At 40.3% G+C, this 23,299-nt stretch overlaps 1 protein-coding gene across 2 annotated transcripts; it reads right to left on the reverse strand.

Moving 5' to 3' along the window:
* Positions 1-540: 540 nt before the first annotated feature.
* On the reverse strand, positions 541-23,299 carry LOC117262044 (uncharacterized). 2 transcript variants are annotated; one of them, XM_033634803.2, is made up of 5 exons: positions 23,187-23,299; positions 12,364-13,174; positions 7,598-7,768; positions 4,880-4,956; positions 2,259-2,395 (listed from the first exon to the last, which is right to left on the reverse strand). In XM_033634803.2, the coding sequence occupies exons 2-4, from the start codon at positions 13,154-13,156 to the stop codon at positions 4,901-4,903; spliced, it is 1,020 nt and encodes a 339-aa protein (XP_033490694.2). In that variant the 5' UTR covers positions 13,157-13,174; positions 23,187-23,299; the 3' UTR covers positions 2,259-2,395; positions 4,880-4,900. The 2 variants fall into 2 exon arrangements, with proteins under 2 accessions (XP_033490609.2, XP_033490694.2); XM_033634718.2 differs by lacking the exon at positions 4,880-4,956 and having other exon boundaries at positions 541-2,395.

Here is a 23,299-nt window from a genome sequence, read left to right on the forward strand (position 1 = left end):
GAACTGTTGACTGTTTAACTGTTGTAGAAGCTCATCTGATAAAGAGACAGTGATTTGGGTTATTACAACAGGCTAAGCTTACAGGTTAAACTCATTTCCAGCGAGTTAGCCTGAAGAAAATGAATTCGAATTTAGCCAATAATAAATCTGACATAGCCCCAGTTTAGATAGCAATCGTTTCATTTCATTCGAATTAATTTGGCTCAGCTGGAAGTGTAAATTAACCTGCCTCCACCCCCCAGTGCGATATGTACATTCTTTAGCAAGGGCTTGGCATCAGTTAATTGATTTCAGCACCCTGCCAAACAATCACATCCTAAAGTGTTGTGCTTAATTAAAGCAGGAACAATCTCCCCACAGAGTCACTTTTGGTGATGTACGAGAGAAATTCCAGCTTGTCTAAATACGTTATTGAGACTGAGAAACTATTGTGTGTATATGCATGTTTTTTTATGTGTTTACTGAGTGAAAAACATTTCTGTCTGAATATGTTGGGAGGAAATACAGTTTATGTCAAATCACAAAAAGAAGAAAACTTAATTTGGGGTTTAGTTTGTTTATTAAGGCATCATTATCAAACTCCATTACATATTACAAGCAGCAGCAACCCATGTAGAAGTCGCCCATTATCCATCTGCCCTGCGTTGTTCCCGCAGTAATCACTGTGATTCTCTAACACTGCGACACAAAACTCCTCACTCAGTCACACAAAGTGCTTCTCGCGCTGATTGATGTCTGAAATTAGGAGGAAGGAAGCAGACCTCCCGCGCCTGCCACCCGAACCAACTAACCACAAAGAAATCACACATCTCCGAGTCATTGTTGGCTGTTTAGGCGGAGACGTAACATATATTAATCATAATCAGGGCGCATGTTGATCGAGTGCGGGCTTCACTCAGGTAATGATGAGTGAAAGGGTCGAGGGAGCTGAAAGATGTATTTTACAGATGAATTTTCTCCACATATAAAGTTATAAAAGTGTGTTTTTCATGTATGACATAGAAAAGCAAGAGTTTAGAAATGAATAATTAGGATTTATTGTTAGATTTTATTGTACTAAGGCACTGAATACATGAAAGAGAGTGTAGTTAATCCCTGCCTATTCCCTCCTTGCCCAGCCACATTATATCAGTCAAAAAGGAGACACTGTTCTTGCTGAAGGTTGTCACTCAAAGTTAAAGCTAACTTAGGAGAAGAATAACAATGACATAAAAATGTTTTTCAAAAAAAAAATCTGCATTAGTTATGTTCTAATTTCGCTCTAAGTATGCAGCAGGTAAACGCTATATAACTCTCCAAGGTGCTCGAGAAGCTCAAACCTGTTTGGACACCTGGAGGTCGGAAGATTTAAGCAGTATATTATGATGATATAGTAGTTGCTACTGAGTAATGCTAAGACCAAATACACAACTCCCTTCCTGAATACCAAAATCTCAGTCTATGAATAACAAAACAGCACCCTCCCCCCTCCCTCCGCCTCCGCCTCCCTCACGGTGCACAAAAACAAACTCAAGTCTTTGGTTTGACGGTTCAGTTCTCAGACTCTGGCTGTGACTGCCAGTTGTGGAAATATCTGAAAGCGCCATTCAGATTTTGCTTTGTATTGTCTTCCTTATGCCATGACAGCAGGTGATTGTTGATATGGATAATGTTATTGTTCACCATGGCTTCTGGATTTTGTTGCAAACGCCTCGACAGGCCAGCTGTGTCATCTGTTGTTTCGGCAGCAGAACAACAGCAGTTTTTTTTCCCTACAAATGTTTTGCATCAGCAGGAGCCGCTTTCTGGTTTCTTCTCTTGAGCTGGTCTGATTGTGCGCTGATGTGTTTGTTTTGCTTGTCTTCAAAAAAAAAATGTGGCTCCTATTCACAGAAAAAAAATACAAATGACGAGTTATTACAAATATAATTTTAACATCCTTCACTGACTGCATATTTTTCATTGGGAAAGACGTAATTTGATACCCTTTGGCAACATACAGAAATGGCTGACAGTTCATTTTGGCTGTTGCAGTGTAGTTGAGACAGATTGCCTTCAGTGATCCCTCTATTCCAATGCAATAAATCTACTCAACACAATGCATAATCTGATGTATCATTTGTGGTGGCTGACAATAGACCTTCTCAAGCTCCTCTGCATCCACAAATGTCACCTTCACACAGTCTTATTTAAAAACTCCACATTACAGGTCATCTATCACATGCCAACAAGCAGAACTGGCAACATATCATTCAAGGGAGTTTGTGACTTTGGTCTCGGGAGTCTTTTCAGTTTCTGTGGCGTCCTGGAAAGTTGCTCATTTGGATGTTGTCCCCTTGGAGTCCTGGGTTGTAGTAGGCCGAACCACCAATGCCAAAGTTCAAATCCATGGGTTCGCTGGTGTCTAATCTGAGAACTAGAAATAAGACAAGTTGATGTTAAACATTTGTACTATTGAACGCTTCATTGCCAAAAGCCTTATTATGATAATACACTGAAAAGTAGCCTGTATTTCCCCTGTTAGTGCAGAACTAAAGCAGGATTTATATTTCTGTACTGTCTTTGCAGAGCCTACACCATAGCCTGACATGCATGTGACATACATGTCAACACTTTCTCACTCAAACCTCGCCATACATCTACTTGCAAGGTACCCTGGGTGTGTTGGTTGCTGACTTTCTGGGACACAGTGTCAAGTTCTGCCTGCCATGCATTGTCTGTTTTCAAAATACACTTCCATTTTCACAGGAAATTTACTGTTTACATACAGTCTCTTTCAAAATAAACCCATTACATCGATACAAAACCGCAAACTGACATTTTTTTTCCTTCATCTACAAACACATGTGGTTAGGTTTAGGAAAAAAGAACAGGGTTAGGCTTTAGAATCTTACGGGACGCAAACACCACTATGCGGTCTGAAAGCTGGTGTTTGTCGGACCCATCCACCGCCCCTCCAGCCCGTCCTACTGGGACTTTGGGCACCTTAACTTTCATTCATATCCCGCCGCGTTTTCCCCTGATACGGCCAGACACCTTTAAACTAAGGTGCCACATACCATGCCGACGCTAAAGGACAGCTTTTTCTGTCTGTGTCTAACGCTGCAAGTCACCGCCCAAGCGCCAGATTTCAACAACTTTGGAGTGAAACCACATTGTAAACGTCTTGGTGACGCCTGCAGACTTTTTTTTTTTTATTAGCTGAAAACCATCGACATCCAGTGGAAACTTAGCTTTTATTTCCTTTTCTTCACAAAGAATGAATTAATTCATTTGTGGCACAACTCTTAAATAACATACTTATTAATCTTTGGGCTTGGAGGAAGGTATTCAGTATTTTCAAATCAAAAGGCTCAAGTCCAAGTGAAGTTACAAGTTGTTGCTGTTATTGTCTAAGTCAGTGATTCCCGTCAGTCTTTAGTTCAAGGTCCACACAGTTTAATATATTCAGCATCATAGTTGCGTTTGGCCATGTCGTTGAGCTAGTCTACTGTCACTTTTAGGTAGCTGTCCATTATTCACTCACTTTACAGAAGGAAACAGAACTTCAAAATAAAAGGTCTGTGCAAGATTTTCACTGAACTTCAAAATAAAGTGTGTTTTTTACAGACTTGACATGTTTGCAGGTTAGCTGTGGTCCATTAAGTATGGAGTAGAGTTGCAAGTCTTTTATTTAATTTTCTCAAGTCTAGTCTAAAGTCATCAGATTTGTGACTTAAGTTATACAGATTTTAAAGCTCAAGGCAAATTTGTAACTTAGGTTATACAAATTAAACGGACTTATCTTGTGTGTACTGTTGGTTGTATTGTTGACATAGTACAGGTTGGTTAAAACACAGCTGAGATCAGATGGACCTGAGGACCTGACACTAAAGATGTCATTAGATTCATCTTAAATATGCAGGTAGGTTTGTAATATGCTCTATGTTCTACACTTTGCTATCTAGCCTGTAATCTGATGCCTGTAATCAGAAGCAAAAGAAAAAAAAAACGTGCAGGTTAATTTCAGTTGGACCTGAACAGAGAGATTAAATATGAGGGCGTGTGGCGGGAAGTGTGCCGTCTTCCTCTGAGTTCATGGCAAGAATGAGACAAATTGCAAACTGTCATAGTACATGATCCTATTTTGCATGGTGAGCTTACCTTACCCTGTGTGTGTGTGTGTGTGTGTGTGTGTGTGTGTGTGTGTGTGTGTGTGTCACAGGACTAAAAGGAATAGTTTCACATTTTGGGAAATACTCCAGTTCTCTTTCTTGTTAAGACTTAAGTGAGAAGATCAAAACCACTCTCAACTTTTCACGTTAAATATGTAACTACAGCAGTCTGATAGCTTAGCTCAGCATAAAGACTCAAGGTTCCTCTAAATAAATGTCCAGTGTGTAGGATTTAGGGGATATATTGGCAGATATGGAATGAAATGAGTATGCTTTCTTTAGTGTAAATAAGAATCATTGTAGTTCAGTGATGTTCATTATGTCTTCAGTTTCTGATAATGACTTCACTTGTTCTTCTATCTCAGACATGTGTGTCTGTCTATGTGTTACACCGAGGACAACAAATACCGGCGCTGGATCAGGGAGGCTATCAAAATAAGGAAGCGGGGCCCAGGGACGATGAACAGGGACGAGGGGGCATACGTGCTCTCCAAACACCTGGAGCAGCGTCCTGGAGAGGCGGCGGACGGACAGCAGGTGGTGTGATCGTCCTGTCAAACTGACAGGATGGTCACGCCTCCCTAATATCAGCTGACTGACAGATCGCGTCACAACCACCACCAAGTGACACTTCTGAGGAAGGCTGAAGTTTCCACCAAAACATGTCAAGGTATGTCACATCCTAACACATGTCTGAGATAAAAGAACAACTAAAGTCATTATAAGAATCATTGTGTTTTTGTTACCTTAAAATGAGCCGTTTGTATCTACAAAGGGAGAATGTCCTCGTCTATGGAAACCACCATGTTGCTCTGCCATCTTTCTACAGCAACCCAGAACAGACAAACTAAATACTGGTTTCAGATAGTGCCATTTGCATTTTCACATCTTCACAATTTCACATTTTTGTGTATTTGCATCTGCTGTTGTGGTTAGTAGTTAGTTTTATGCTGTTTAAATACCCAGGTCTGTTTGTTTTAGAGAGGATCTGGATCTAGATCTGGATCTTAAGTTATCAGAGAAAAAATGTAAGCTAATATTAACAGGTGCTGGGCTAGTGTCCTGTCTGCGATGAGCCAAACGCTGTAGGAGAAACACTGATTTGTAACATTAAACTTTATTCAGTGTTTAACCACCTGGTCTGTTTGTTTTGGAGAGACTTGGCAAACAGTTCCTCTAAAGAATGAACACTAAAGGAATCCTGACCAGGAGTTCATGCTTGGCATACAGGAGAAGTTTCAGGTGGTTACAATCTGCAGTCCTCACCATTAGACACTACTAAATCCAACACACTGCTCCTTTAATACGTTATATCTCATTTGTTTAATTTAAAAGTGTAACTACAAAAATTTGCAGCCCGTTCTCACTCCCAACGCGCACCAAAATGCTATCACTTTATCAGTGATCTCAGCGCCACACACTGACGCACAGAGGCACCTTTTGCGCTGGTATGACATGCACTTGGTGCATCGGTTTTAGAGGCAGCGGGCAAACACCCAAGTCATCAAAAAACGCCGCTTTGTCAGTGGACATCTGCGTAAGACAGACACAGAGAGGCACCCTTCCCTGCAGTATCATATGCACCAATCGGCAACAGTTTGTAACGTCTGGCAGCAACTACCGTGAAATAAAGAGCAAGAAAGTTCGTATAGGGCGGGAGGGGAGGTTGATGGGTCAAACAAACTCTCACTGACGAGCCTGCTGTTCAGTTCCTTTGTGAATTTTAAGCTAAACCATGACTTTTTTTTCAAACCTAACCACATGCTCTTGTTGCCTAAACCTAAAGAAATCAACAAAAGCAAACTGTTTTGGTTTTTTTTTCTTGTTGTGTTGCTTGTATTTGTGGTTGTTTTTTTTCCGCGTAGGTTAGTTTTTTGGGTCCATGTCATTGGTCCAACAGCCCATTGTTCCGACCTCTCATTAGTCTGACGTCCCGTTGTTCCGATATGTGATTATACTAGGCTATACTGTATTTGTGTACCATAGAGGATCAGCAAATGCAACACAAGTAGGCTACTGGTCGAGATACAAGTGTCATAGAGAGGAGAGAGTGAAACACCATAACCTCCTGTTATTAACTCTGGGGGCGGGGTTGTGTGGGGGCTCTCCACAGTGCTGAACGGCTCCCGGCGGGCGTATTTCTGCCTTGATGGTGCGCCGCGACTGGCTCTGGGTCAGCTGGGAAAGGCTTGAGGTGGAGCAGGCTCACGGCTTATGTGTTTGTCACTTTCTTTTTCATTTTAACCCACACCATGATCTTTTCCTGACCCTAACCAAGTGGTTTTTGTGCCTAAACCTAACCAGACCTTAACCACAGGGCATCATGATGATTTCGGAACAACGGGACTTTGGAGTAATGGGTTTAATATGGTCGGAACAATGGGATGTCGGACCAATGGGTAGACCCCCAGTTTTTTGTGTTATATTTACTTGGTGTGTTTTTGCTATTTATTATTATGTTTGATTAGTTTAATTATATTAGTTTAGTTTCATTTTGTTTTTTTGTTTTTTATATATATATATATATATATATATATATATATATATATATATATATATATATTCTTTATTTTGTTTTTCTTGTTCATATAGTTTTCTATCTTAAGTTGAGGGGAGGTCCGTTGTATAAGCTTATAGCTTCTTGACCTCTCCTGTCACATCCTTATTTTTTTTCTATTATTTATCTGGATTCTATGTTGTTTTTACTATGTGTGCAAATAAAAAGGTAAGGTAAGGTTTTACCTACATTGTAAGTTTATTCTGAAAGGACTTTATGCATGCAACAAGCAGGAACTGTGCATTTCCTTTAAAAGTAGAAGTGTATTTTGAAAAGACATGCATGTAGCAAGTGTGAGGCCCCCGATCACACATCAAGTGTTTTGGAGGTTGCAAAACACAAGGTGCACCGCAATGCCTATATTCAAATTGAATGCCACTAGTAAAAAAAAAAAAAATGCTTGCTGTGTCTTTTGTAATCAATCTACCACTTTTGTTTTTTATTTCATAGCAATTAGTATCTAACTATGAAAATGTTGAGGCAGAGGGTACTTGCTGAAACACTTTCTGTGGTCAGGGCCATAGGTTGTCCATTAATGTCCAGTACTTAGCACATCATATTTTAAAACGTAAGTCCACTGACAAAGCGGCGGTATTTGACAAGTTGGGATGAGAACGTGTTGAAATTTGCTGCCTTTCAAGATGTAATGTGTCACTTTTTCTCCAAAATGTTGAACTGGTGTAAACATATTTCAACACTGTGTTCAGAGTTTGTTATCTGCCGCCAAACTACCAGAGGCTTATCTTAATATTAGAAATGTTGTCGGATTAAGTTTGCAGCCTTAATTAAATCCCGAGCAAGCAATCACAGATAACAGTTTAATTATTTATGTCCTCCGGTGAAATTTTTCCTGAAAATGCCAACGATGTTTGGTGTTTACTGTATCAGGGGGCGAGTAATCACATACCTGGGTCTGAAGGATACTCCTCCTCCAGTTTCCTGTGAGAGAACCCCTTCCTGTGTTTCTTCTTCAGGATGACGTAGGCCACCAGTGCCACAAAGGCCACAGCCACTCCTGTTCCCAGCACAGCGCCCCACGCTCCGTTTCTTTTTGTCTTTTGTGTGTCTGTCGCCAAACCTTCAGTGGAGGGGTCGAGGGAGTGGGAGAGAGTCGTAAATAACATGTCAACAACAAAATTATTTCTATCAATTGCTGTCTGTGAGGGTTAATTGTCAGACAATTATAGCTGAAATGTGTTTTTGAAATTGTGTTTCCAGTGGCAGTACGCTCGCATAGATACACATCGCAATTAGTCAGCTGTACAGATTTGTCTAATTTACGATATGATAATTAATGCAATTAACACACTGAAATCATAATAATTTCTTGAATACATTTGAATATTTAGAGACAGGACGCTGTGCTCGTCATCTCAATAAGGTGAAATGTGACTGAACATTATTTTAGTTCCAATTATATTGTATCACTTTAAACAATTACTCCACGGATAACTTAAATATATCACGTCTTCCCATGAAAGTAGAGCACAGCGCTGATCATGACCTTCACACGTTAGCATCTCTGCTCTCATATTTTGACAGTCGTACCAGTGTAAAAAAACAAACTGTGACACAGACGCTTATATTAACAACACTGACCTTTTCTGCATCACAAAGTGTTGCTGAAGTAACTAACTTTTTCTAACCTTCTGTTTCACTGTTTGTCTCTTAAGGCGACAGCAGCGTGGGAAAAAAAACAGTCTCTGAAGGTGACATAATTGTTTTCAATATGCTTTGACATAGAAATACTGCATTTGTATTTTATCAGGACTCACACATAAATAATTCAGCGGCTCCGTTTATCTACAAATGGCTCAATTTACCCACTTGCTAGGATCAATTTACCCCTAACCTGGGGCAAGTTGAAGCAAAAGACCAATGAAGTGTATTTCAATTCTTCCTTCCTGTAGCTGCATGTTTTTACTTCATTTCAGAGTAGACAAAATAGGGTGAGTGAAAGTATTAATTGTAGGCATAACATTTCCAGGAACTGTAATGTACTGAAAGTTATGTTAACTTTATTTTATTTTTATTTAATAGGCATTTGATTGATGTTTAGCAGCAAAAGTGAAATGAAAGCAAAGAAATCCCTTCTTGGCTGTTAGTGTTTTTAGTCACACAGTTGGTCAGTGGGTCTGATATAGTTTATTAACTATTAATAGGTTGTTATGAAACTACTATCTGTGTTTCTTCGAGAATAAATCCTACTGGCTTTGGTGATTCTCTGACTTTTTTTCTGGTGACACCATGAGCTTGATTTCTGTGGTCTTCGCCATGAATGTGGGTACGCACTGTTAAAGCTATCTCAGCATTAATCGTAGTAATTTTGGTGATTCCCTGATTTTTCATCTAGCACTATTTTAATTGGAGCAATACTGTAATTTGATTTATGTCCAAACACCTTCAGAACTAATGACGTTCCCATCAACCTCAGCTGTGTGTTGTGTTACAGTCTGGTCTCACTCCCAGGGTGTCAAACAAATGCAGCTTGGTCAGCTGCTCTTAGCATCAGATATGGCTGCACAATGCGCTGCTCTGCACTTATATAGTCTTTTCTAGTCTTCCGACCACTCAAAGCGCTTTTACACTACATGTCGTATTCACCCATTCACACACCGGTGGCCGAGGCTACCATACACGGTGCCCCCTGCAACACAGTTACCATTTACAGCCACTCTCACACTGATGGAGCAGCCATCAGGAACAATTTGGAGCCAAAGATCAAAACACCGATGTTCCGATTAGTGGACAACCCACTCAACCTCTGAGCCACAGGCACCCAGTGCACCTTTTAGTGTCTGTATGAGATGCACTGGGCTTTCAACAAACTCCAATGTAAACACCTCTCCATTAATATTAGAGCAACAGATGTAGTATGAAGAGCCAGAAAAGTCACTTTAGGGCAGGTGGGAGTGGAGGTAGGTCCATTTAGCACAGGACTTTGACCCAGGAGACTGGTGTTTGTGTCCTGCATGAAACTACAAGTCAATGTTGAGTTATTGTGTCACATCAGTTGTAGATCATGTGAGTCAACTGACGTGACTAATGTCAGCTACAATCTTTAAACCCTAATCAAGTAGTTTTGTTGTCTAAACCTAATGGCCCACCCCTTATGCATCAAGATAGGCGAGACCAGGGTTGGTTGGTGGGTCACACAAGCCATGTTTCCATCAGCCTGTTTAGATGCGAATCTAGAAGTATCGCATCGGAAAATTATGATGGAAACGCCAACATTTGGATTAAAATCCCCTGATTTGCACAAACTAAAATATGCTCGCTTTAGCCGGGTTTTGGTTGATTTGGAAAAATGTTGATTCGCAAAACGGGGTATGGAAATAGTTATGTTCCAATTAAGTCTGACGTAGCGCACCTCTCTCCATGGTGATATCCACACTCCGGGTCGGGAAGGCAGTAATGCATTTACAAGCTGGTTGCCAACCTCCACAAAACATTGTTTTGTTTCCGGTTCTGCAGAAAACTCGCACGAGTTCGTAGTTTTCACCAAAGTCTGTCCATTTAATGGAAACACACAGATTCATATTTTTTTTAATGCGCATTTCCCAATGATTCGAATCACTTTTGGATGGAAACATAGCTACAGACATTTTCTGGTCCTTTAAAGGTCTCCGCAAGTGTTACTTGAATAAATAAACACACTGACCAACGGGCGTAGACTGGCCGACCCGTATGCTCTCACTCAGTGGATGGATGATGTCACAGGAAGCCAATCTTACAAAGAAGGACGACACTTGAACGGTTTTCCCTGTTTTGTTTTGCTATCGAAGCTAACGTTAGCTAATGTGCTAAAAAGTTAGCATCACAGAGAAATCCAATACTCCTCTTAATACCTCCCCAGTTTCTGATGAGGTGGACATGATAACCCTTAATACACATAACGTTATTCATCCCTACAACAGGAAGTACTTTTCCCCTAACTTGATATGAAGTGTGCGCTGCACATGTGAGCATTTTTGATGATGGCCTCCGTCCAGTCCTTTCGTCTTATCGCATTTAACCATACGTGTCTTGGTTTTTGTTGACGGGCAGTGGCGGCTGGTATGTGATACAATTAAAGTTTTGAGCCATGACTCGTTCTATTCTGGCTCCCAATAACACAACAAGATGACATTTTAAGACTCCTATGTAGCCTACAGCCCTGTGGTGGAGAGTCTTGTTTTGCAACCAGCTTATGAAGTGATGTCTAAAAGGCTCTATAACTGAGACTTCAACCCTTCATGTGCTGCTGGTTTGCATACTGTAACATGAGTTATGCCAGACAGCAGAGAGTAAAGTGTGCCAACCAACCCCGAGCAGCAAAATATGATGAGTACTTATGAGATGTGACGATAAACGCTGATGAACGTTGTGTGTTTATTACTAATTAGCAAATGTAAGACATTACAGTAAACTATGATGGTATATATTCTACCTGCCTAACACTGACACTGTGAGTATATTAGCTTGCTGATGTTTGCTCTCAGCTCAGCACTGTGCCTCACGGAGCTGCAAGCATCTCTGTAGACCTTCAGTCTTGTTGTTTTTTGATGAAGCATGATTGCGATCCATAAAGAAGCTGATGTCACCGTAAGAACTATATGTTGCTTCGGCCAGGCAGCCGGAGTGAGTGGGTATTTATTGAAACCAGTGACAGCAAAGTTTCCTCTGCTCATATTTCTAGCCTCTATGTTTATCTGCACTCAGCCGTCTGTGCTTTAGTACAGGTTTTGTGCACACGCTGTGACTGTCATGGTAACTATAGAGCAGTTGTTTTTTTTCTGTGTTGCCGCCAGTTTCACAACTGTTTTCCCACTGTTTATTGCCGTCATCTGTTAGTGTTATGTCCTGCTGTCACATCTGTCCATGCGATGAGAGTTTTATTTTAGTCCCAAGCTCGTGCCAACTCTCTAAAGTCTTTTTTGCTTCCACTTGCCATGGTGTTGGTTGCGAGCTGGGCCACATATGTTCTGCAGGAAAAGTTGCTTTACGAATAGATAGATAGATAGATAGATAGATAGATAGATAGATAGATAGATAGATAGATAGATAGATAGATAGATAGATTTAATTTGCACCGGCGTATTCGTCAAGCAGCCTTTTCCAGCCCTATCTCCTTGATCTCGTGCTCAACACCAAAGACTTGTCTCACGCCCCCGCACAGAGGCAGCACAAGTATCTCTGACCTCAGTCCCCGACCGCCTCTTTCAGGTTTGTCTGCCACTAAAACAGGGGTTCATTGTCCTGCTTAAAAGGTGGTTGTAATAGACCCCTTCACTCATAGAGGCCACATCGATAGCACCTGAAACCCAATCCAACCTTTTCCTTTGAAAGAAGGGGCGTTTGTCCTCTGCCAGTGGGAAAATAGATGCAGGCAAATGTGGGTCAGGGAAAGGGCGTTAAAAAAGCGACATGTAAAACAAAAAACAGTTATATGTGCTCTTGCGCAATGAGTGTAGAGTTTCTTTAAAGGTAATCTGCATAAAATTTGTGCCATTTTTTCTTATTAAATTGCTCAAATGTGAACACAAATCAGCCAAGAGAGCTTTGAATTTCACAGAAATGCTATTTTTTATCAGGTATCTGTCTGTAAAGTGATGTCACGCTGCTACAGAGAGCAGTTATTCTGGACACAGAAATTTGCACCAGATACTGTGACACCTGAAACTGCAGCAGTACCTCTTTCTGAGCTGCTCCCTGAGGCTGCATCTTTGTCTGTCTCGTTGGCCTTCTCAGGTGTGATCGGAGCAGCGGCAGTTGTAGTCCCAGGGTCCGTTTCTGTGGTCTCAAATGGGGACACCGTTGTAGATGAAGACGTGGTGGATGTCTCCTTTATCTCTGGCTTCACTGTGGTTGTTACAGTTGTTGTGCTGGTAGATTCTGTGGCATTAATCAACCCTTTATCTTCATCTGGTTTTGTTGTGGATGCTTGCGTAGCGTTGCTCTCTGGAGCCAGGGTTGTCGTCTGTAAGTCAGTGCCGTTGGAGTTATCTGGAAAGCTGGTGGAGTTTTGTGCACTCAGGTGAGTAGTGGAGTTTTGAGGAGTCATTGTCCAGTTGTGAAATTCCTCCTCGGCTCCTGTCATGTTGACCTGGCTTGAGTTTATGGCATCTGCAGTTGTTGCATTTGGTGACATGGTGGCGTTGCTGGTTGTAGGAACTTCAGTAGTGACAGCAGTCAGATTGTTGGGTGTTGTGCCAGCCACATTCTGCTCTTCTTCAGTATTTACTGCCATGGAGCCAGATGCTGTCCCACTGCTGAATTCAGCATTCGCATCAGCTTCCTGGTAATAATCTCCCTCGTCTTTAGGAAATGCAGTGTTTTGACTTACAGCTTCGTTTTTGACTAGTTCACGGAGCCAGCCCTTATCAATTGTCTTTCCCGGAGAGTCGGTTGACTCTTGGAGTGCTGCCAGGTGAAAGGCTTGGACAAGCAGAAGGAGGCCTGCTGTGATTTTTAAATACAGTCCCATTTCCCCTTTGGTTTCTCTCTGAAACACAAGACAGAACATAAAACGTTATTTAATGGTGTTCAAAGTGCCAAAAGTTAAGCAGGTTCAGATTGAACATTGTGACAGAACTTTAAAGGAATAACTCAGCCACAAAATGACCTTTAAATATCAATTAGTAATGCCATGTTACCTTGAATTTGCAGAGAAAACCTTGTTGTTCTGCCTCCAGGATTGTTTTCTTTAGTTTATCAACAGTGTTTGCAGTTTTAGGATTCTTCGTTCACCAGAGGCAGAGTTTTCTTTACAAATGCAGTGTAACATGTCATAGATAATTAATATCTAAATGGTCATTTTGTGAGTGAGGTATTCCTTTTTTCCTTTTATTACCAGTGCTCACTAATTAAATTAGATAATGTTGGACAAGGAATATGATTGTTTATTTGTTTTAACTAACTCAAACTGTACCGCTCTTCAATTTAAAGCAGAAATACTGCAGAAAAATAATTCATTTTTACATTGTAAATTTAGTGAAAGCATTTTATTGAGAGTGGTGTCAGTTTGCACAGATCATACGTAAATATATACAAATGAAGAAATTATTTGTAAATATACAGACACACACATACAGACACCAGTCTCTTTTAGAATATATAAAAATAAGAAAAAAAAGCACAATCAAAAAAAAGGAGAAAAATAAAATAAAGTACCCAACCTAGACACCCAAAACAAAATGTAAGGATCCTACATTAAACTGGAAACAAGAATCTGCAAATGGCATTACACCGTTATCTTCTCCAGATATTGAATAAAATGTTGCCAGATGGCGTCAAATAAATTCACCTGCTCATTCCTAATATATCTGATCCTCTCCACCTCCAGAGCTCTGACAGCATCGAGCCACATACTCACTTTAGGGATAATTTTACCCTCCACAGCATCAGCAAGCATTTCATATCTGACATAAGGAAACAGCCGATAAGTCCTCTTTGAGCTGATGTGAGTTTGTTAAATGTCTCTTGAATATTAGAAATAAAAGTTTGTGGTTTAGGCTCAATACTTGAATCAAGAATGTCTGAAATTGTTCGGAAAATGTTGCACAATTACTTAGGAATTGTAGGATACACAATATGTATATATGTGTATTAGAGTGACTTTAGATTGACACACAAAGACGAAACATGTAAAAGGCTGTTTTGACAATGTGAAACAAGAACTGAGTCCTCTTTTCTGTTGGTTCACTTTTTGGTTCACTCACAAAGCTGCAATATTTGAGTTGAGATGAGAACGTGTTTCTGTGATATGTCAAAATAGATTATCAGCAAAGAGCAACAATCTACTCAGAACTTAGCTCCTAAAAACACAGATAAGAAGAACCTTTATTTGCCAATAATAAACAATAAATGTGAATATGTTTTGTGGATGGTAAGCAACTCTTATAATCATGCAAAGATGCTTTCACTCAGAGCGTATATGTGGCATCCCTCCAAACCTATCCCCAGGCTAACAGTTTCACAATATGATTATATGAAGTGCAATCATTACCTTCACTTATAATTTGGAGTCAATTTACAACAGATTATTAAAAGATTATGTGCAGGACATGAATGCATCTTCACTTCAAATGAAAACTGAGAGGCAAAAGAAAAGTTTTTCTGCTTCGTCCTTCCTCCCAGTGACTGAGGGGTCTGTTTACCACCTGTGCAGGATGAACGTCGTCAGAAAGCAGCCACGGGTGTTAAACTTGTGTTTATTGCAGCCTTCAAACTCTCCCTGACCACACACAAAGACTCAGTGTGCAACAAGACATCTCCGGTTGTTCCCATTTTCCAGAGGCACAAAATCACCTTCTTGAACAGCACAGGTCAGCTGCACTGACACAAATCATAATGAAAATCCTTCAACAACTAATCCTTTCACACCTCCCGTCTCTCAGGGAACTGCTCCACTGATGAAGCTGTGAACATGGGCCACAACATCACGAACATGACGTCCCCTCGCTGCCACATCTGGACCTTGTTGAATTTCAATGCAACCATCCCTGCATTGTTACACAGCGAGCTCAACACGGTCCCAACACAACCTCCTGTGAGATCTTCACGACAGGGTGAATTTACACAGGTGCCCTGTGAGCTATGTGTTCTCCCCTCGGCTTCACTCCGATACACAAATGACTGCAGCTCCGGTTATTCCCTGCAGGGCACTCTCGCTGCGAGTCACTTTGTTGATCGGTTGCTTTGTTCTGAGCTGATTCTTGTTATAGGCAGTGCAACAGGCTGCGTGCACAGTGTGTTATATTGTGACCTGCAGCAGAGGTTTGAACATGCAAATCTGGGGATTTCACATTCCTGGTTTTACCTGTCAGAACATGTTTCAACCAGTCAGTCAGGGCACACCTACCCGAAAATACATTTTTAAAAACTAATTTTCTTTTGATTTATCGACCCCAATGGATTGGTTATCTCATTATGCATTCAAAAAATTATATCCATCGTCTTTTAAATACAGGTAGTCATTTCTGAACTTCTCACCAACTGCACATTTCTAAAAATTAATTTCCATCATTAAATAAATATGACAAAATCAGTCCAGTCAGCAGAAGAAGAACTGTTGGCTTTGCACGTTTCTACAAACCACAGTTTGCAACTGTACGTTTCATACATATGACGTAGTTAAGATTAGATTTTATCAGATGGGTCTCACATCAGGAGAATGAGGGAATGATGGACAACATGACAGGATGGCTACCAAGCAGCAAATGACTTAAAGACAAACAAAAGCAGGTGTTTTTTTAACAACTGTTCAGGATATGTTCAGCTGTGTTTGTAGTAATAAAAGCAAGTCTTTTTTAACAACAGTTAAAAACATGTTCAGCTGTGTCGGCAGCGACAAATGTGGGTGTATTTTAATGACAGTTTAGGAGATGTCCAGCTGTTTTTGTAGTTAGCGGGTGTTTTTTAACAGCAGTTCAGGGTATATTCAGCTGCTTTTGTTGCTACAAATGCAGGTGTTTTGTAACAACACTTAAGGCCATTTCCAGCCGTGTTTGTAGCGGCAAAAGGTATTTTCTAATAACAGTTCAGGACATGTTCAACTGTGTTTGTAGCAACAAATGTGGGTGTATTTAAACAACAGTCCGGGACCAGTTCAGCTGTGTTTGTAGCGACAAATGCGGGTGTTTTTTAACAGTAGTTCAGGACATATTCAGCCGCTTTTGTAGCGACAATTTCAGGTGTTTTGTAACAACACCTCAGGCCATATCCAGCCATGTTTGTAGTGACAAAAGCAAGTATTTTTTAATAACAGTTGAGGACATGTTCAATTGTGTTTGTAGCAACAAAAGCAGGTAATTTTTAACAACTGTTTAGGACATGGCCAGCTGTGTTTGTAGCGACAAATGCAGGTGTTTTGTAACAGCAGTTCCGGCCATGTTCAATTGTGTTTGTAGCAACAAAAGCAGGTAATTTTTATAACAACTGTTTAGGGCATGTTCAGCTCTGTTTGTAGCGACAAATGCAGGTGTTTTTTAACAACAGTTCTGGACAAATTCAGCTGTGTTTGTAGTTACAAATGCGGGTGTTTTTTAACAGTAGTTCAAGACATATTCAGCTGCTTTTGTAGCGACAATTTCGGGTGTTTTGTAACAACACCTCAGGCCATATCCAGCCATGTTTATAGTGACAAATGCAGGTAATTTTTAACAACTGTTTAGGACATGGCCAGCTAGGTTTGTAGTGACAAAAGAAGGTATTTTTAACAACAATGTGGGGCATGTTTAGCTGTGTTTGTAGCATCAAATGTGGGTGTATTTTAACAACAGTTCAGGACATATTCAGCAGCTTTTGTAGCGACTAATGCAGGTGTTTTGTAACACTTGTTTCGGACATGTCCAGCTGTGTTTGTAGTGACTAATGTGGGTGTATTTCAACGACAGTTTAGGAGATGTCCAGCTGTTTTTGTAGTTAGTGGGGGTGCTTTAACAGCAGTTCAGGATATATTCAGCTGCTTTTGTAGCTACAAATGCAGGTGTTTTGTAACAACACTTCAGACCATTTCCAGCCGTGTTTGTAGCAACAAAAGCAGGTATTTTCTAATAACAGTTCAGGACATGTTCAACTGTGTTTGTAGCAACAAAAGAAGGTATTTTAAACAACAAATCAAGGCATGCAGTTGTGTTTGTAGTGACAAATGTGAGTGTATTTAAACAACAGTCCGGGACCAGTTCAGCTGTGTTTGTAGCAACAAATGCAGGTGATTTTTTAACAATAGTTTGGGACATGTTCTGCTGTGTTGTAGTTGTAAATGCGGGTGTTTTTTAACAGTAGTTTAGGACATATTCAGCCGCTTTTGTAGTGATAATTTCAGGTGTTTTGTAACAGCACCTCAGGCCATATCCAGCCATGTTTGTAGTGACAAAAGCAGGTAATTTTTAACAACTGTTTAGGACATGGCCAGCTGTGTTTGCAGTGAAAAAAGAAGGAAATTTATAACAACAGTTTGACAAGTTCAGCTGTGTTTGTAGTTACAAATGCAGGTGTTTTTAACGACAGTTCAGGGCATTTACAGCTGTATTTGTAGGGATAAAACCGGGTATTTTTTGACAACATTTTGTGACATGTTCAGTCATGTTTGTAGCAACAAAAGCAGGTGCTTCTTAATGACAGTTTGGGATATTTCCAGCCGTGTCTGTAGCGACAGAAGTGGGTGTTTTTAAATAAGACTTTCAAGCTGCGTTTGTGGCAACAAAAGCAAGTGTTTTTTTAGGGACAGTTCTGGACATGTCCAACTAAACAAAACATGGTTTTATCCTAACCCTAACCAAATGGTTTTTGTGCTTAAACCTAACCACAGCTTAACCACAGCATCATCACGACACAAAATTCAAAAATGAAACGTCAAGAAACAGAGTTATAAAATATCTGCTACATATAAAACATACAAATGTAACATCCTGTGGTTTGCAGAAACAAACAAAGCCAACATTTATCATGGCAACTGGGTTCAAAGACATGCACTCAAGTTGTCTGTCAGTGACCAGCGAACCAAGAATGTTCCTCTGTGGCCAGTTTCTCAACAAGCTTGTTTATCGTCCACAAATCAGCCACAATTCTGTGTTTTCAGCTCTGCGGGAAACAAATGGAAAACCTGTGGGTTGTTGATGGAGCAGCTGTTACGTGAACGCAGGATCAATCAAAGGCTCAAGTTTGCTCACAACTCTACAGCAGACTCTAAGAGCACATGATTAAAGAAAATGGCTCAATCCACCAAGAAACGCAATTACAATTTAGAGCTTATAACACTGCAGCGGTGAAAATAATTAACTGGAATAAACTGACCGGTTCATTTGCAGCTTGAGATTAAAAGTTGGTGCCCCTGGCTGAAAATTGCTATTTAGCATCTTCATAGCTCTCAAGACAAAGGTCACTGTTTTAACTCACCTGACGGGTTGTCACCAAACGAAATAGAGTTTTAAATTCAATTATACAATCTTCATTTTTATCTTTTTCTTTTTATGTATAATTGTTGTTATTTAATAGGGGAAGTAGGAAGCCATGTTTGTCTTCTAACCTCTCCTGCAAAATGTTTTAACTTTTAATTTCTTTTTCCTGTGTTTTCCATACATGTATGTGCAAATAAACTAAACTAGACTAATTCTGGTGCTGTGTTTTGGCCAATTAAATTTGCTAATTGAGGGGGCGTCGGTGGCCTAGTGGATGGAGCAGGCACCCCATGTACAAAGGCTCAGTCCTTGCTGCAGCGGCCGTGGGCAGCCTCCAACCCTCAGCCCCCCACACCACACTGTCCCATCGTTAAAGGCATAAAAAGGCCAAAAAATCATCTTTACAAAAAAAACAAAATTGCTAATTGAGCAGCTGGAGGATCATAAAAAGGAAACTCTGTGAATTACAAGACATTTTAAGTCTAAGTGTCACTAATACTACTACAGTAACCCGTCTTTGTGGAGTTACGACATTAATTTCCCAGCTACTTTTTTCAGTCATACATTGGATCAAGTTCATCTGCCTCTCTCCTCACATTCTCTGTCTTGACTATACGTTAAGAAACTCCCCAAAAATAATGTTAAATGAATAAGTAAAAAAGATTTGTTTTTAACCAGCAGAGTATGTTGAAGTTTGAATCCTAACACACACTCTGTGGAGGATAATAAGTGTAATTACACAGCAGACGACTGAGAATCAAAGGTAAATGAGACGTTAATGTAGAACCAGTATAACATGCGGCTCAGCAGAGCCACTGGTTTGTTGTGTTTAGCACTGTGTAAATGTGACTATAATTAGCAGGGATAAGATTCAAGATCAGATGCTAAACGATGACTTTGAGCTTTTATCTTAAAAATATTTAACTTGTAATGATATGTATCTGCCAGAGACAAATGTTACCACTATTATCTGTTTGTTTGTACCATTCAGTTTCAAACCAGTGATTCCTGTTTTGCTCAACGTGTCACTTCCTGTCCGTGACAAAAATAACCTCACATCCGTCATCACATTGGGCACAGCTGCACGGAACAACTCTCCACCCGTTCAACGGAATTACAGCAGTAATCTGCGCGCCCTGCAGAGAGGCTATTTGGCCTTCAGCGTCCCACCAAAGAGTCTCTGCGCCGCGGCGGGTCGATGTTTACCTCTGACCCTTCGCACTCAGAGAAGCCAACTGTTAAAAGAGTTCCCACTCTGCTGGTCTGTCAGAGTCTGCAGCAGCTTTCACCTCGACGGCTCTGTCAGCTGTGACTTTACAGAGAGCCAGTCCCATATAAACACACACACATGGACAAATACACACCCTGTAAACACTCATTGATATCCTTCAACCTGCACGCAGACACTAATCACCTGACACTGATGTTACAAACATGTTTAAAGTTCACCTGTGTCATGATCATCTTGTTATGTTATTCATTTACTGCAGCGTACAACCCCAATATCTGTGTAGACAAAATGAAAATATCTAAATACATAAATTCAAATACCATAAAACTTTGTGGTACTTGTACTCAGTGTTGCAGAGTAGTGGACTACATGTAAGTAAACTAGTAGCTTAACTACTTCCCATCTTGCTGGTAGTTTACTGAATCACTACATAATGAATCTGAATCTGATTGAATTACTGTTTTGCCTTTGCCTATCAAAACGACAAATAATATTGGGCCCATTCATATTTTTTCATGCTTCTCACCTGTAATCAAGCCCCTGACTGTTGCTATGTATCTTACTATATAATGATGAAAACTGTCAGTGTGTCTGTGTGTGTCTGTTCCACGTTTTTCTCCTCACTGACTTGGTCAATCCATGTGAAATGTGGCACAGTGGTAGAGGGTCATGGGAGGATGCGAATGAAGCAATATGACATCAACTGGCCAAAGGGGGGCGCTATAGCAACCGACTGAAATTGCAAACTTTGAATGGGCATATCTCATGCCCCGTATGTCGTAGAGACATGAAACTTTGCACAGAGATGCCTCTCCTCATGAGGAACAAATTTGCCTCAAGAACCCATAACTTCCGGTTATATAGATTTTCCGCCATTTTGAATTTTTTGAAAAACACTTCAAATGGATCTCTTCCTAGGAAGTTTGAGCGATCTGCATGAAACTGGGTGAACATAATCTAGGGACCAATATCTAAAGTTCCCTCTTGGCAAAAGTTGGAAAACTTACTAAAACTGAGCTTCTATAAGGCAATGAATATTGCGGAGGGCATGGCTCATCACATAAAGGTGTATAACATCTCAAGGGTTTCACCCATCACCACGCAACTTTGTAGGCATATGACCACACATAATCTGAGGGGACCCCTCCATTATTGACCCCATCAAACAAAATGGGGGCGCTAGAGAGCTAATTTCTTATCTAGGCCTAACCGCCATATGGATTTTTCCTAAACTTGGTAGATATGTAGAACAGGACGCCTCAAGGTGACTGGAGAAATTTAACTCTAATTGGCAACTGGGTGGCGCTACAACAACAGAAAAATGCTTAAAAATGGCTAAAATGCGACCAATCGCTGTGGCTCCCCCTGTGGACCAATGTTTGTTTTCTTTCTAATTTTTGGTATGACTAAGTCATGGTATGGTATGCTGTACTCAATGGGTGTGGACTAGTTAACAAATGTTTAGAGAAACTGTTGCAGCTTGTTTTAGAAGTTACCTGACTAAGTGAGTAATCCTGCGTGGTGCAATACCCCAACCTGGACTCAAGCTTCTGAAGGCAGGTTTCTATAATTAGTGTGGCAGTTAAGTTGCATTTTTTGCTGGCATGTGACTCTTTTGTATTATGTTTTGTTATAATTTCATATCACATGTATATTGCCAATTTGATCATTTCTTTCAGAGCAGTTTGAAATACTTTCTCTAAGTCAGTGGTTCCCAACTGGTCCGGCCAAGGGTCCAGATTTCTCCTGTCATTAGTTCAAAGTCCACACTTGTGTTTGGCCATGTCATTGAGCTAGTTTGTCATTATTCACTCCTTTTACAACTGGGATCAGCACAATAAAGTCTGTCCTTTACAAACCTGACATGTTGGTCCATTAAGAGTAGGCCCGTGACCCACTTTTGGACCATGACCCACCTGTTGGGAACCATTGCTCTGAGTAGTTTAAGTGAACCAAACTAGATTTCTTTCTTTACAGCTTCACTGTAGTTAAACTTCTTCCAGTATGGAGTCATTAGTAGCAAACTTATGCTATCAAAGTCTCCAACACTGCTTGTAATAGTGGCAGACGGATTGATACCAAATTATCAACACTACAGATAGTACATTTTAGTTTTGAAGATCAATTTAAGCGTCAAAAGGATTTATACCAAAAAAGAGATCAGTTTATTTCGACTACGTTGTTCCCATTTGTATTTCAAGGGCAAACGCGTCATGTTGTTGTGAACACATGTGGTGCATGTACTCTTTGCTTCTCTGCACTTATACAACGTACGTGTCAATGCAGCACGCACCCTAATCAGTGTAATCCAACACATAATTGCAGTAATGGCTGAATGACAGAAGGAAAACTACGAGAACAAGAACTTGGAGCTGAAAGTGTGAAGAGAGGAGGTGGAGGGAAATGTCTCAGCAGTCTCGTCAGAGAAGCTCATGCGAAAAATATCCAGGTACACTGAAGTGAAACTAATATTTGAATAGCACTGGTTTCAAATTGTGACTGGTCATCATTAGCTGTTAGCAGAGTGATTACTCACTTCATCAATCATGACACAGCTCTCTCCTACATGAACAGGCCGCTCCTAATAATAAAAAGTGTCAGTATTGGTATCGATATCAGCAGTTTGTGCCCTGTATTACTTTGTACTGGGAACCAAATTTTGTGGTGTAACCTGCCCTTAGCTTGTACCTCCATTTTACACTTCTCTATTCACTACTCCTTTCACAGATAAAACATCATCATCATAAGTTTAAAAAATACCCATGAATGTATGAAGAATTATTTGTTAAACGCAGGGCTTTCATAATAGGGGTTACCTTATTTCCACTCAAGTAAATGATCTACTTCTCCCACCGTCTATCCCAGGCTCACACGTCACCGCACCCCAGGGCTCATACTAGTACCTTTGTAAAACTTAGTGACACTTGTGTAACTGCATTGTGAGTGTTCCCCTGTTCAGGTTATGTAAGGTCCTGTGTGTGTATGTGTGTCACTAGATGTTGTGATGTTTTACCACCCGGCGACAAACTCATTTTACTCTGACAATAAAAATAAAAGCATTTTTGTTTCTGATACTCTATTTTCGCTTTGTTAAAAGAGGAAGCAGTAAGAAAAATTTGCCAGGTATCACCAAATTATAAACATATTCATGTCACATACACAGTGTAAAAACATATATACGGAAATTATTGTAAAAGAAGTCTTTTCACTGAAAAATCCTCCAAAAATAAAAGAGGTTATTTATGTTGGGGTTTTTTTTTACTTAAAAATATCACAGCGACTCAAATCTTATTAAACATATCTATACAAAACATCCATCCATCACACATTTCCTGAGAAAATTTAAGAGGACAAAATGAAATCCTTCCCCAGTAAATCCTTACCTTATTCTTAGGCTATATCAGATGAGAACAGGTGCACAGGCAACTAAATCTCTTCAGTGAGCTGCCAACGTGTGAGAGTAAATCAGCAGTCGACCCGGAGAGACAAGCAGGGA

This window comes from Epinephelus lanceolatus, chromosome 2 (assembly GCF_041903045.1).
Source record: "Epinephelus lanceolatus isolate andai-2023 chromosome 2, ASM4190304v1, whole genome shotgun sequence".
NCBI lineage: Eukaryota > Metazoa > Chordata > Actinopteri > Perciformes > Serranidae > Epinephelus > Epinephelus lanceolatus.